Source organism: Hippocampus comes, unplaced genomic scaffold, assembly GCF_001891065.2.
Source record: "Hippocampus comes isolate QL1 unplaced genomic scaffold, H_comes_QL1_v1.1 scaffold170, whole genome shotgun sequence".
Classification (NCBI taxonomy): Eukaryota; Metazoa; Chordata; class Actinopteri; order Syngnathiformes; family Syngnathidae; genus Hippocampus; species Hippocampus comes.
In genome coordinates, this window is record NW_017806171.1 from 173303 (window position 1) to 189229 (window position 15927).

At 47.0% G+C, this 15927-nt stretch overlaps 1 protein-coding gene and 1 pseudogene across 2 annotated transcripts in view; one reads left to right on the top strand and one right to left on the bottom strand.

Annotated features, from left to right (window-relative positions):
* The window catches only part of LOC109531792 (intraflagellar transport protein 20 homolog pseudogene), a 32903-nt pseudogene that overhangs the window by 6498 nt on the left and 10478 nt on the right, over positions 1-15927 (bottom strand).
* Positions 6654-15927, top strand: part of cnih3 (cornichon family AMPA receptor auxiliary protein 3) — a 15455-nt gene continuing 6181 nt past the window's right edge. For both annotated transcript variants that reach the window (XM_019896285.1, XM_019896286.1), the window contains exons 1-3: positions 6654-7667; positions 13027-13095; positions 14524-14571. In XM_019896285.1, coding sequence (XP_019751844.1) covers positions 7590-7667; positions 13027-13095; positions 14524-14571 — 195 coding nt within the window. In that variant the 5' untranslated portion in view covers positions 6654-7589. The remainder of the gene's footprint in view (positions 7668-13026; positions 13096-14523; positions 14572-15927) is intronic.

The window sequence follows — 15927 nt, forward strand, 5'->3', positions numbered from 1 at the left end:
GACAAAGCCTCAAAGTGACACAGTGAGGCTCAGCGCCGCTGCTTCAACTCTAATGTATTTAATCTGTACGCTGAGGACAGACCAGACCCAAGGAAAAAAAAAAGGATCCGCTGCCTCCGAGTCCTCAAAATAGCTACATCGATATATATGTAATGAGGAGTGGTCATGCTGAGGCATGATGAGCATATTACAAAGCGGCGGCAAGAATGACCTTTTCTCCTTCAGATGGCCTCGCCATTATTTTAAAGTCGTCCCTGCATCCCTGGAGAGTTCTCGCTCCCACGACGACGGGCCGGCCGTCTCCATATTCATACGAGAGGTCTTGCCAGATGACAGGAGGCTGCGAGCTTGTCGCCGCGTCCTTGGCCTCCGTGCGCCTCCTCTCCGGGTTTGCCCCGTTCATGCACCTTGACCTCAGCGCCGCCCACTTGATACGCTCGCTCGCTTCCAGTGACACGCTTCAAATGTGCTTTTACACCAAGGGACTGCACATTTATTTGCAAGTTCCTTTCCCGTATTGTATTTCCAAATATGTAGCAGTGTGAAATAGTTCAAAGTGATGCATGTTTCTTGCCGAGCCAGTCGAACTGTTGTAACCGCGGCTCAACTCAAGTGTGCCTGAATGCTTTCTTTGTAAAATAACATCGGGCATCCGCTAAGTAACATTTCATGAAATCGACTGCTCAAAGCTATCACTTTTCACACGTGAAGATCCGTTCCATTCTTTCCACGACAGCCTTTGCACGTTGTCGGCGCACGTCTACTTGGCCGCAAGCTGTATGCACGTTTAATGACACGGGGGCCTGTTTCCCCCCACTGAACCGTGAAGTGCGGCAATTTCATTTTACTGTGGACTGGTGACTCACGAACGGCTCTGAAGAGAGCGGCTAGGCAACGATACGCGGGCTTTCCCATGTTCACCTTGGGATCTCCTTTTCCGCTCCATCACATTACACCACATAGCCACAAATTGGAAATGGTTTTTCACAGAGTGGGAGGGGGGGGGGGGGGTTTACTGGAGTTTCAAGTCACTCAAATGAATTCTAGTCAGAGTGCCAACTTTTCAACTTGCAAAGCATCGTTAGAAGGGGGACTCCGATTGGTTCGAGTCGCGCACCTTTCTGCCACGTCTGATGGAGTGAATATGCTCACAGCTCGCAGCGCTGTCTCTGGGCGGCACCGGCCCAAACGGGTCAAGGCCCGGTACCGGTCCGCCGACCACTGAATTGCGTCATCTCAATTCTTTTATTCCCTCCATCCCTCGTGGTCAGCGGGTTCGCTTCGCTGCAAAGTCACAAGACACGAACCCCAAATAACGACCCGCCATCTGTCCTCCTCATTAAAGTTGAACATATGTTAATGCGCCCTCGCTGCAGCTCTTCTGTGTTCCTGCTAAGTCAAGGACAACACCAAATTCCTTCAACAGATTGCATGACTCAAATGCTTTATATTCTAAGATTTGGGATTTTAATCTTTTTTTTTCTCTCTCAATAGCATCCTCAGCGTGTAATCCAGACACCTGAAGCAGTATGCACTATCCACTGTCATTGGAAAGATCCGGTGGCGTTCCGTCAGGGCCTCCGAGGCCTTTTCCGCAGGTGCAAACATCGACACTGACATCCTATCTTTTTTTTTTTTTTTTTTTTAAGGCGTCTGTCTTCGGGGAGGTTTGTTCATCAATTAAGTGCAACACTAAAAGTGAAGAGGAAAGATGTCCAGAGAATGAAGATGTTGCGCAAAAGGCGTGCTCGAAATGTCTTGACTTTTTAAAAGGAGGTTCCCACACACTTCAGCAAATGAGTGAAGAGGGCAAAGAGGTGATTGTTTCCACTTTGGGGCTGAACGCTCAGGTGAACAAGAGGTGCTTGTACCTGAGAGCCACTGAGAGGGAATACTTCATGAAGTGAAGCTTGAGTGTTTCTATGGGCAGCGTCAGCGAGTGAGGCATTGCACGAAATTAGCGCGGAAGGCCATCCGGGCTGAAGGCTGCACCGCACGTTTGTCCGTTGACTTGCGTCCATTGAAACAAGCGTGAATGATGAAGGCGACCGGATCAAAAGTCCGCAGGGAAGAGAAGCCGCACGTTGATTGTTGGCTCTTGAACAATTTGCTCGACACCGCGGCTTTCCATCCATCCATGAAATCATTTTTCTTCGCCATCTTTTTGTGTTGCGGGGCGCAGGGATTCGGCGCCTCAATGACTTTGGCTGAAAGGCAGGCACCACCTCCCACAAGTCGCCGATAAATCATCGGGCACATATCCAGTTGATAGAATCAGGTCTGCACACCCCTGTTTTCACACCACTCTCATTTGATACCAATAAAATGAGAACGTCCAAATGCTTTCCGCCATTTCTGTGACCGATAACTTCGACAGCTTCATTTGGTTTTATTTATGGGGTTTTTTTTGGGGGGGGAGTAAAAAATAACAGATGATGTGGTTGCAGACCCTCAGATAAGTGGAGATGTGGCTGCGTTCAGAATGAGCCAATCACATTCAAAGACATGCAAAACGGGAGTCAGCACACACCTGCGACCATTTCAAATCGCTCTGACCGACATTACATGAAGACGCGAGGCATCTTTTAAACAAGCAACAAAACAAGTCATCACTCATTGTTGCACGACCGCAGGACCATCATTTCAAATCCAGCCAAGAAAGACGACAATTTACGGTCGGCGGAATGAGCGACCGCTCGTCCTCTGATCCAGAAACAACAAAAGAAGAAGTACTGTCCATTCTTCCTTCTCTGTGCCAAAGACAAACCATTATTGGGAGTCGACTGAAATATGTTCTCTCTGCTGAGCCCAGAGTGCGATCAACATACCATCCAAACCATTTGGAAGTGTCAGCGTATGCTTCCTTCGCCAACATCAAACGTATCCGTTCAACAAGTGAATCCCGCTTAAAAAACATCTTCCTTTGCTCTAAAATAAGCTCGGAATTGGGGGAAAAAAATACATTTCAGGATTCTGGGGTAGTTCTGTCAGGTTCAAACTAAATTATGGAGACATTTATGTGTACTGGGACAGTGGTGAATTATTTATTTTTTACCAGGCTTGAACTGGGCTTCCATTTCGCTCGGAGTGCTGCTGAGCCAATACTCGAAGTCCGAGCCTGCATGCAGATTTGAATGAAATCGAACCTCTGTAATCAGTTAGCAGTGTTCAATCTTATGTTCTCATAGAAAAAGGGCAGATCACAACGATCAAAAAACAAAAACAAACTTGGAACCAATTGGAAAGCATTTTTATCGTTCAGCAACAACAGTGACACATTGACATGCGTCCTCGTGAGCATGTCCAGGCTTCACCCGGTAGACTGGAGGGAAATTTCTTTCCACAACAGATGCAGCTTGGAAAGAACATTGTTCTCCTCTGGGGTCATTAATTTTAAATCCTCACGACTTCACTCCCCCCCCACCCCTTCAGAAAAAGCACAGGGAGAGACCGAAATAAAGAAATAAAACAAGAGGGGGAGCCGACAGCTGGAAGCAGCCATCTTGGACTTGGTTAAAAGCATAATCCCGGTCACGCTGCATCAGCAGCAAAAAGAGAGAAGGGGAAACCCCTTTGCAGAGGGTGCGTGCTCACTGCAGATATGGTTGAGGCGTGGGGCGATTGCAAGAGAATCAAATTTTCTGTGCTCTCCGGTTCGATTCTGCTCTCCGGAATTGAAAACATGCCCAAAATATCTGAGTGGATAGCTCAAGAGGAAGGAAGCAAACGCTTCAATGTACAAACCTATCTGCACGTCGCAACGATGTGTCTGCACGCTTGGTCGGCTCCCACACTACATTTCGAGTGATCCAATGAAGAAGATCAAAAATAAGTTTGAAGACCAGTTTTAAAGATGGACGACGTTCAGCGGGAGGTCATTCCCAAAAAGAAAACGATGTCCAGAGGAAGTGACTTCTTAATATGCAAGGAGATGATTAGAATCAGAATCCGAATCATCTCTATTGGCCAAGTAAGTAGAACACACAATTAGCGTACATAAAAAGCACAATGTGTGTGTGTGTGGGGGGGGGGGGTGCAATGGTGAGTACACGATGAGAACACGTGTCTCAGATTTGCTCCATTTTGAATAAATGGGAATGGGAAAACCTGCCATGTGTTTTACTCTACAAGGTTCCGATTCAAACAGTAATAAATAAACAACATTTTTTTTTTTTTTTGTTCTGTCTGTTAAGTAGCACGCATAATAAATGCATCGCATCAAATGCGCATTCCTGCCCAAACTCGGAAGCTGCCTGGTCTGGCTGAGCAGGAATTTGACAGCAAATTTTAAACCAAGAGAGTCGAGCTGCGGAAACAATTTTGGTCATGGTGAGACGGAGAAAACCGCCCGTGGCCAGCGTGCCTCGAATGGCTGATGAGCTCGCTGTTTACTCTGCGGTATGTTCGGAAAGGAAGGCTGGAACGGCGTGCCGCCGATGCGCCAGCGGATTTCATTTGGGATGCGGCATCTGCCGCGCTTGCTTCACGATGCGCGCGACGTCACGAGCGTTGCGTTGTCAACTGGCCCCCGTAAGACAACGAAAGAAGCGCGCGGAAGCTTGGAGAAACCTTCGAGAAATCAGCGAAAAGCCCGGTGCGGGTACAGCAAACAAGCAGGGCCGGTTGACGGAATTGTGAGTCGCTTCGAAACGTGTCCAAGTCACCGCAGGCAAAGATGTGACAAGGCGCGGCGCAAGGAGCCTCTCTGATCGTTCCTCTTTGCTCTCTTTCTATTTCAGGGATTTGAGACATGTCTCTTGTGATCCATTTTTATCCTTCTAACTCTCATCTTCCCACAGCTATTTTTACGACCTCTCTCCGTGTGCAAGTCTGCAAACGGATGCAACCATAGTTTGACAGTAAAATGACCCTGAATCTTGACGCAAGCATGCAGGGCCGCATTGTAGTTACGGTTTCCCTTGGAGGGCCGTTATGAATTTTGGGAAACCATTTACAGTAAATGTTTCATCACCTCCACATATTACATACAGCGCACAACAAATTGATGGATAGCTAGTTTTAAAATCAGACGTCAAGAATAATGACTGTTATTGTGGCTTATAGATGACAATTTGAAATTTTGGTTCAGACTTTAGCAAGCATCATGGAACTTGACGTCCTTGATTTGCTTTCGCGGGCCACATAAAATGATATGGTGGGTCAGATATGGCCCCCGGGCCTTAACTTTGACACTTGTAGTTTAGAGGAACAATTTGCCAAGCTTCTTATCACTTTTAATGTTGCATACAGTATTGATTGGCGACACATTTGCATCGAGGTGATCTGTAAGCAATGGAATAGCAAATCCTCCTCAGGCTCAAGCTGAACTCCTGACTTCTCTTTGTGAGTAAAAAATAAAATAAATAAAAAGCAACAATGCCTCCATGTGCTATATCTCTGTGGTGGAGAAGGATACTGTGACTTTGCAAAAAAGATTTCTCAGCAGGCAGCTCACAGTTGTCTCTCTTCCAGGAACCTAATGGAGTTCTCTATAGTCTGTCACCTTGCGTTCAACAGCAGTGCTGCGGGACTCACACAGAGGTTACAAAGATGCACTGGTGCAACTGCATTTTTTTTCAAATGGTACCGAAATGCAGCAATTATTCCTTTGTGTTGTTATAATTGTAACATCAAACAATGAAGAGGAAAATTGCATCATTTTCACTTTTTGAGGTGGGGAGTCACTGTACATAAAAGTCTTAAAGACATAATGCGTTGGAGTGTTTCGAGCCTGACATCTGCCGGTACTTTATATTGCCGTGTCGCCAGGTTCTCCTGTCACGTGACGACGTGTTTACACAAGAACGCGTTGTGGACCTGCGCATGCGTAGTTCAGTCCGGAAGAGGGCATGTTCGCGACAGTATATACTGTATTCATTACTCACTCCTCTTAATTTATCATAAACTGGCTGCATTAGCAAGTTTTACACAATTCACAGGGAGGGATTGGAAAAAATTGTCCGCGGTTCAGGGAACGCTTCAGAAAGCGGAGGTGGGTGATTTTGGACCGTGAGAGGAAGTCCCAGAGAAAACCCACGCAAGCACGAGGAAAGCATGCGAAAACCGCACAGGAGCCAAAATTCAAACCCTGAACAGCAGAACTGTGGCGCACACATCCCGACGACTTGTCCACCGTGTAGATACAATGTGCAGTACAAGTTTATTTGTTGGGACTCATTCATTTCAGGTCCAAGAGCCGAGTGAGGAATGACGCTTGCGACATATTAAAGCAATAAATGGCGCTATCTAGTGGCCAGAGGATAAAATACATCAAGCAGTCGCCTCTTTTACGGTGAGAAGCGAATAAAACAAATGCTGTATAAATAAAAATAACTAAAGAAGAAACTCACCCTGACTTGGCGGAGTAAAATATTCGTTTTACTAAAGGTGCATTTTAGGATACAGGTGTACAAAGATAGAATGTGATTCCCAATTTAATTGTTCTGCAATTGGTAAATACCAACAGTGCTGAAACTTGATGGTTAAATACGACTGTCATTACTGCTTAGCAAGTCCGCCTCACAGTGTGGAGGTGCAGGGTTCGATTCCGGCTGCGGCCTTCCCGTGTGGCGTTTCCATGTTCTTCCCCTGGTTGCGTGGGTTTTCTCCGGGTGAATTTCAAGTTCTCAGGAGCCGCCAAACCTGTCGCAGACAAATGGAATGTCTCGTCGCCCATTTGAAGTTGTCTTGACGCTTCATCGAACCATCTTTTATACACAACAATGACCACTAGAGGTCGCTAGTCGCCCATACAAATATCTTGTCTCCAGTAGCTTGGTCACGTTGGGTACCGTTCCAACAGTATTGAACTGAACTGAACGTGTCATTTTCATCTTAACAAAATGACATCATAATGCAACGAATTAGTTCCCCACTGCTTTGCAATGTGTGATCCTCTTTCCCTTCATAATCATTGATGTTGGTAAATCGAAATCATAAATCACGATCAATCATCTCAGGCCGTCTGTCAAATCTGAATGGAAATCATTCACGTCCTCCAGTAAATCTGCGATAGAAATGCTGCAAAAAAAAAAGGCTAACCACCCACCAAAAGCAAAACAAGATGGTGAAATGAAATCGATTTGCTCCGCGCGTGCACCAAAAGCGTGCACGCGCCCCGGGTGTTGCTGTTATCAATCCACCTGTTCGCGCGCTTGCATATCACGTGCTCGCGTCCCTCCTCTCGAACGAATGGAGCATCCATCGGCTCACCTCCCCCATAACGCGTCTGCATTTTTATTTGGATTGTTTTCTCGCAGCCAAGACGGCGACCGCTGCCTCTCGCCGAACGTGCCGATTGGACCCATCTCGAACCGGTTTGGAATTTTGAGTCACAACACCGCCGCGTGAGAAACGCAGTGAACGCGCCACCGTGAGGTTTTTCTTTTCTTTTTTTTTTTCCTGGGTTGTATTCTTTGACATGGGCGAAGTCACGGTACCGGTAACACCTCGCCTTCTCGTGGCAGAGTGACAACTTTATTGATCACCACAGCCCCTTTTTTTTTTTTTTTTTTTTTTTTTTTTTGCGCCCTCTAAATGGGAGCGCGTTTTTTTTCTGGGGAATTACCCGTCGTTTTCCTTTGCCAATTATGTTCACTTTTGCTGCCTTCTGCTATATGCTGTCTCTGGTTCTCTGCGTGTCGCTCATCTTCTTCGCAATATGGCACGTAAGTACTTTGGATGCGGTTTATTTTTAGATGTGTTTCGTGTCTCACAGGGCACCGTGGCAATACATTTCGTCTAAGATGTCATTGATATCGGCGGACCATTTATCCTAATTTGTGTGGGATCCATTTCCGTCAATGAGTGGCGCGCACCTGTGTCATTGATCTCCCTGTCGCATACATGCCCCCTTTTGTCACAATTGCTGCAATCTCGATCCGGATTCATCAAACCGGCAACAATATCCCAAATCAATAAATCAACATTCTTCCCCTGATCTGCTCGCGAGTCCTGCAGCTTTCCACGCACACGCGTCATCAGATCCATCCTCACCACGCAGTGTAGGAATGACTGACTGCATCATTTAAATATGTTGAGATGGAACTTTTAGAACCCACCATTGAGGTGGCCGATGCAGCTTTGCATAAAAAAATAAAATAATAATCACCATCACAATTATTGGCGCCATGATGAAACGAACCCGATCATCAGCGACGTTTTCATTCCAAATGTGGGGCTCCGCTGCATCTCTTATCAAGCTTCTCCTTAACCAGTCGTCGCCCGCCATAAGGTAGCGTACGAGGTTCCACTGAGCAAGACGAAATACTGAGCAAACGCAGCCCACAGTGGAAGCATCAAGTCAGTGAACTGATGACAGCGAGTCATGATGAAGGAAGAAAGTCCACCAAAAATTGGAGATGAGGAGCATGGCGAGGAGCCAGCGCATCACAAGGCATCCTCTCTCATCTCCCATTCATTCTGTCGTTATTTATTCTGATTCCAAATGCCACTTTGCAAGCAAATTCTTGTGCAGTCTGGCCTATTTGTCAGTATTTTTTTAATTTTGCATTTTTTTTAAGTGCCATCCATAGTTCAAAGCGCATCTCCATTAATGTGCATGGCTGAAAACAAAGCGGAGCCGCCCAACAACAGCACAGTCAGCATTGCCAAATAAGTGATAGTTACGATTTTGTTCGCTACAGTTGCAGTATATTTTGTGACTTATAAATTATATATTTATAGTAAATTCGAGAAACAATGTTTTTTGGCATGCATGTAATGCACAATTGATTTTTCAGCTTCCATCATTTTAAAGTGATGAACTCAACTGAAGTGTATTTCTAGAGCACTCGAAAACAACCACCGTTGTACGTAGATAAAGCGCTGTGCATGGAGCAAAAAGTCATTCATACAACAACAACGAAGACAGTAGAAAGCCCCCAATAAACTGTATACCTAAAAATCAGGTCTCAGGCTGAGTTAAAAGCCAAAGACTAAAAATGAGTTTCAAGACGGGCAGCGAGGCCAGTTCAAGAGTTGAAAACAAATCAGAGCATCTTTGAAAGAACTCTAAAATGGGCCAGTGAAGCAGTTCCGTGCTTCCTCTTACAAGTACCCGTCAAGAGGCAAACAGCAGCATTCTGGACCAACTGGAGATGCTGAATGGAGGATTGGCTGACTCCAAAGTCAAGTGCATTCCAGCCATCCGGCCGAGATGTGATCAAGGCATGAATTATTGATTACTATTACATTCTAATTGGGGGCACAGGTCCTCCAAAATGACACTGCTATTTCCCAGCTCTTTTAAAAATAAGGGACAGAAAGCAGACCTCGTCCACCAAACGCACGTGCTATTTTGTTTCCGGCTAAATTTATGATTTGGACGCTCGAACAATGGTTTGCGTTGCGAAGCGCTCGATTGTGTTTTCTGCTTAAGACAGCAGAAAGAGTGGCGCCGCCTTCTCCACAGATTCCCTCTCACACCGACATGTAGACACGCAGCATAACAAGATCAGGCTGCACACGGAGAGGAAACAAAATTAGGTAGCGTCTGCGTGTTGGGAATACGATGGCGGGGCTGTGGAAGCGCGTTGCAGAGCCAAGCTTTGCGCATCTCATCGAGACACCTGCCGAAAGCTGGCAACGTTGCCTCATTTACGCACTCATCCTGCCAACTTTTTTTTTTGGTGGTGGTGCTTTTAACGCAAAGTCTGAAATCGTGTTTACGCAGCGAGAGACGTTGCACGGTCTAATGCAGGAGTGTCCAAAACGACGGCCATTTTGCGGCCCGCCGTCCATTTTTCAGCGGTCCGTGACAAAAAACAAAAACAAAAAAAAAAAAAAACGATGATGAAATGACATTTGACACGGGCTGCACGGTTCGTTCAAAAAGCGAGCGAGCGTTCCAAGGCTATTACTCCCATTTCGGTTTAGAAGTCATTCCAACGCACACCTTTGAGATTTTAACACTGACATGGCGGCACGGTGGTGACGGACGAAACCGAACCCAACAATGTTGTGCCATCTGCCTTGTCCCGGTTTTTTGTTTTGTTTTGGGGTTTTTTTTAGACAGAGGAGACTGCTAGCATGACAACACGATCAGGAACAGTGACGGATGGCGGGTTTCACCCCAAGTAGATCTGCTAGCATACTGCTAAAAGAGTTCTAGCCCGAGAAGACAAGATCATTCTTCATTGATCCCCAGAGGGGAATTTCAGCCGTGCTGGGTAAAGCAGAACACCGCAGATTGTTTTCAAAAAATAAAAATACAAATCTAAATCCGATCCAAGACAGAGCACTGTAATTGGAAGACGGTGTGTTCATCGCACAAGAAACAAGAGCAGTTGCCCAAAGGGGAGTTCACAGAAGCGATTATGTAGCCGTTGTAATTAACATACCGGGTGACCCTGCAACCTCCCTCGAGCTGGAATGAATGCTCAACGCTTTTCACGAGGCCGACTCCGCTTGAGTCATTCCCTCCCCGTGTAACGGGAGCCCTCCAACGTCCTCCGTGTGTCATTAAAGCTGCAAGTGTGCCAAATGATCCCCCGGCGCACCTCCGAGAGATGGGGAAGTCCTCTGGCGCGGGGGCATGATTTACAGACTGTCTAGCCGGCGCGCGCGGGACAATCTCATCGGATGAAGAACGCGTGCTTCCGACTTCGGCGGCATCTTGAGGAATGCTTTGTCTTCAACCGCCGAGAAGATTTGCCAGAAAAAAGAATTTCATTTCTAAAGCACGGCTGCTATTCCAGGGGTGTCCAAACCTTGCTTCACGACGGCGTAAGGAGCCATTTGCATCGAAATCTCCAATAGTTTGAAGCTCAAAAGAGATCTAGGAGCAAAACAAGAATTCAAGGTCGTTTGTCATTGTCATGGGAGCCTCCGATTTCCAAGTCTCGTTTCTCTGATCGCGGAACGCCGTTAACATCTCGAATACGGAAATGGCCGCGATAGCCGAGTCAAGCTACAGAAGACTCGGGCGGGCGAGACCACAGGAGAAGAGATAAAAGAGCCCAAGGCTTATAAAGCTCCCGTGACCTTAACCGTCACCTCGAGAATGAGGGAGAAGCAAAGGAAGAGAGGCCGCCGAGACGACAAAGGATTCTCATTTTAGTGCAAATCCAAACTGCAAAAGCACAACCATCTCTTCATATTTGAATGAATGAAACGAATCACTTGTCGTGCACGTGTCAAATGAAATCCGACGCGGGCGCTCGAAGTGACAACGCGGCCGAAAAAAGGGAACCAAAGTCTCTGACTCGATGCGATCGTGGATGTTACAAAGCGCATCATACGAGTAGAAACGGCATCGCGCCGTTGCACCGAAGAGTCGCGTTTATAAATTACCGAACGGTAAACACGGTCGAGTAAACGGAGGCCCCGATAGATTCCGCATGGCGGGAGTTTCCGCCGCGCGCAAGGAGCCGAAGCGTGCGGACGACGAGGCGCCCGAGTGAGACATCGAGTGGGAAGAAATTCCGCGGCTGCGCCAATTGATTGGAATCTCAATGAAGCAAAACGGGCAACAGAGTTTTTGGCAGCGGCGAAGGCGGGGTTAATGGAGGTGGCGCTCGCTCCCAAACTGGCTCGGCTCAGCGTTGATCCACGTGTTCATTAACCCCCGCCGGCTCCTCATCCATCATCCCGACTGCGCGCGTTCGATTGTTTCATTGCACAATGCGCATGCTGTGGGGGGGGGGATTACGGGGGTGATCTTCATCCTTCCTTCGGTGTTTCATTTCTCCCCCCCCCACCCACCCCTGTTTTGTCAAACTGGCTGAAGCTTGAGCTCATCAGACTGCTGCAGGAGACCATCGTCATCGTTCATCAAATAGTCCAAAACAGGAAAGCCGTTTTTCCTCGTCTTCCGTCTTCATCTTCAGCCGCGTCATCATCTTCACGTCAAATCTGCTTTTCGTCGTGTGATCGCGGTCGACGAGGCCAACTCTCGGGAGATTTGCGGAAAATATTGAAGTCATTCATATCGTCTCTATACGACTTCGGTCTGCTCTTGATTTCTTTTTCGCAAGCAGATTCCAAAACCTCTTCATTAAATCCAACACGCGTAGTATTGATCCGTCCTTCCGGTGTTGCCTCCGAATGTTCGACAGCAGCATGCAGAAAGCTCGGAGGAGACGTCCGCGAGGAAAAGGATGAGCTTCATTTGATTTCCTGCGAGTCAAGTGAAGGGTTAACGGCGCCAAGACTATTTATCAACATCAGGGAAACTGGCTTCTCCAGCTGTCTGCCTCTGCCAAGGTGTTCCGCGCAGATACGCGCCCCCGTGGGGAGCACGCCAGCGATTAAAGCGGAAGCCAACTGCCGGCTTATGAGCTGCCGTTGTTGACCTCTGGGAAGTCTGCGGCACCGATTTCAATATTGCTTGCTAAGCCAAAGTAAGGATTAGGTCAATCTTGTCAAATGCACCTCAACAAAAAACAACAACAGCAAAAATCCAAAATGTTTTGGTTCATCTTTTCCAATTTGTTTTTTGCCAACACTCCCAACAAGGCTAACAGCAGCACGGCCGCTTTGTCGGTCCACTTTGAAACCTTTTGCGGCCGTTTTGATCAACCGTTGCGTACAAACTTGTATTGATCAAGAAAATAAAAACCACGCGCATCTTTGGCGCATTTCGCTCTGCTCCGTGGCCAAGTCAATCAATCAAAGTGGAAACCTCCCCATAGCCGCCGCGCACGTTTGCCCTACGCGACTTCCCAATCCGCAGCCGAGTGCACTCACGATAACGGCGCAACGCAATCTCATCAGGCACGAGGATAGCCTTGGGCTCGCTAACGCTGCCGCGCAGTGAGGCAATGAACCCCCGCTCACGCTTGGCATCCGCTGGGTAATAACATGGAAAAAGCTGCCCGCCAGTTACGGAGTCGAGGGAAATCATCGGGATCCGAGCAAGCCTCGGCTGCGTCTTTGAAGGGAACGCGCGGTCACGTCAAAAAACAAAAACAAAAAACCTCACATAAATTATTATATATATATATTTTTTTTTAAATTTAAAAACCCCTCTTATAATTCAGCGGTCCACTGATCCCAAAGTCCTGATATTTCTGTTTCCATTTGCAGATAACAGCTTTTGATGAGCTCCAGGCTGACTTCAAGGTGCCAATCGATCAAGGCAATCCACTCCATGCGGTTGGTGGTTTTTTTTGTTTTTTTTCCCCCCCAAAATATTTTGTTATTATGCACCCACAATTACCAGCAACACATACGATTTACTTTTTGGTATTTGCAAGAGATACATTTTTTTTCTGGTCATCTCAAACTCTGTGACAATGCACTCAATTCTATTTTTCAAGATTGATGCGACGGGATGTTGGCTCGGACACAAGCGTGTTGTCTCATCTGATTATTTGTGTAACCGACTCGTGCAAAGGACCTCCAGAATAATAATAATAATCAATGTTTGCGGTGGACGAGGTAATCTGCAGGACAGAGGAAGTCATACTAAAAGGATGCGCCCCCCCCCCCCGCCCGTTCCTCCACGAATCCTTTTTTTAAAAATTTTTTAGCCCACAGTTATGCCACCACTGCATTAGACATCAGAGGCAAACTTTCTTCCCTTGAAATGACTTCTCCTTGTCCTCCGAAACGCTTAAAATAATGAAAAAGCGGCAAGAGGCATTTTATGCTCTTTTTTTTTCCACTCCCACGTCTTTTTTGCGAACTCTGAAATGAGGTCGAGTCCCAGATGTGACGTTTGGGATGAATCGGAGATGCAAGCGGTTGAAGACATGATTGCCTTGTTGGCGTTAAACTATCTCGAGTCGATTTCCTGGAGACCCCGTCTCACTTGAACGACGTCAGCCCTAAAAATCGGATTGGATCGGGAATCGGATTTGAATCCGAAATGCCCGAACGCGGCCTCGGATGCGCTGCTGTAATCAAACTTCATTTCCAGGTAGCTCCCGATTCTGACGGCAGGCGGCTTGCGAGAAGCACAAGAACAACGATTCTGACACTCGACTTCATCAACAGAAGCCAAAGTTCCACACGCTCCATTCTTACGAAGCAGCACCGCTGCCGGGGAAAACCCAGAATGCGGCGGCACGGGAATTGGGTTTAATATTTGATGATGACGTTAAAAGCTAAAGTGAAACGGCGGGCCGCTCGAGTCAGCACTTTGCCGAGTGCTGATTTGTGCTCGGGAAGCTTTTGACACGTTATTATACAAGCGGAGAAGCCGACACATTATTCATACGGTCGCGGAATGTTTTCCTCAACTATTTGGGAGCTGCTTGATGTCGCGCCGCAACGACGTGCGCTCATCAACTTCGTGCCAAGCGATGAGCTCTTCCACCGCTTGATGGACAGTCTCGGGTGGTGAGAAGGTCACATGACAAGTTCAATCGCATGACCACCATCAAGCCCCCAACATTCGACCTCCTAAAATCAAAACGGTCTCAAGCAGAAACAAAAGCCAACACAAACACCGAGCGCCTTTTCGACGACTCGAGTTCATCGTGAAGTCGATCGCCTCAGCGCAGATCGTACAAGACGGACACCGGGGTGCCGTAAATGCGCCTCGCCGACTTGGTTTGCTTTTGCTTTGTCGTCTTGCAGAGGGAGAGACTGCGAAACATCGAGAGGATCTGCAACCTTCTGAGGAAGGTGAGCCGCGTCCGGCCGCTTGACGGCTCCGCGTCGTCGCTTTTGTCGTTTCAAGTCATATTGGGCTCGGTCTTGTTTATTTTTCCAACTTCCATTATTATTACGATTATTATTTGGGAGTTTTGAAGTCAGTCTCGGGTGCCTGCGGTGTCTTTTTTTTTTTTTTGCCTCATTATGGACTGAAATTAAGGCAACGCAAATTGAAACGCAGCTCCATTTTGCAATTGTGTGTGTGTGTGTGTGTGTCACACATCACAATCACATCAAGTTAAAAAGCAGCACTTTGATTTTACAGGTGGAGTAGCAGCATGATTTTTGAGATTTTCAAAATAAAATAGAGCTTCAAGGCACTTCCATTCCAATAGTGGGGGGGGGGGGGCTTAAATGTCTCACATATGGTGAGTGACGAGCCCCTAAGTGACTATTTTCCATCTTTGCGCATGAAATGCAGAGTTCACAGAGTATCTTCTCGTTCTGTGTTGTGGTCGCCCGAGGCTGTGAAATGGGAGGATCTGCGCCATGCTGACTGTTTTCACCTCTTTGATTGATCCAGTGCTCTTTTTCCCCTCCATTGAACTATTCAGCTCACTCCAACTGGTGCAGTGACAGCGCGGTGGTCCTGATTGATTTGGGTGAAAGCCTTGGCTAATGGTTTTTTGTTTTGTTTTGTTTTCTTTTTTTTTAATGCTGGCAAAGCCACATTTGCGTTTAAGAACAAGCAGAAAAGAGAACGCGCCATTTTTGGGCCTCACGCTTGTGAGTTGGGTTGGCTTCGATTTTTTTTTTTTTGTTGTTTTTTTTTGTAAAGCAGCAGGGGTGTCGGTGACAACGCCGCCAGAAGGGTTGGGCTCTTTCGGTACAAATGCGAATGTTATTCATGAGATGTTCGGGCGCGTGGCTTGAAGCAATGAGCCAGCACGTTGTCACAGCAACTGAGCGAGGGCACTCATTAAAAAAATCGTATTTTTGGTGTACTTGCTTTTCTGCACTTTTGTGCACTCTCTGAAACCGGCGACTTTCATCAATAAGAGATGGACGACAGCTTGTCCTGATTAAACGGTCCTCAATGTTTTGAGTTTGTTATTTTGGGGGGGGTCGGAACTTTTCTGTGGCTCCTTCCTCTAATTTTGTCACGCTTTCAATCTCCCGCTTTCCTTGCTTCGGATTGTGGCTGGCGACTTTTGAGGGCACGTCGATGAAAGCTTTCAAGGGGGGTTTAAATGGTGGAAGAGGGATAACTGCCAGCTTCTGAACAACGGTGAGCCAAGAGATTGACTCCGACAACGACCAGCAGCGGCTGCTGTGTCAGAAAAGCCAAAACCAAAGAAATGGTTTGGTTCAGAATTGAGCCACAAG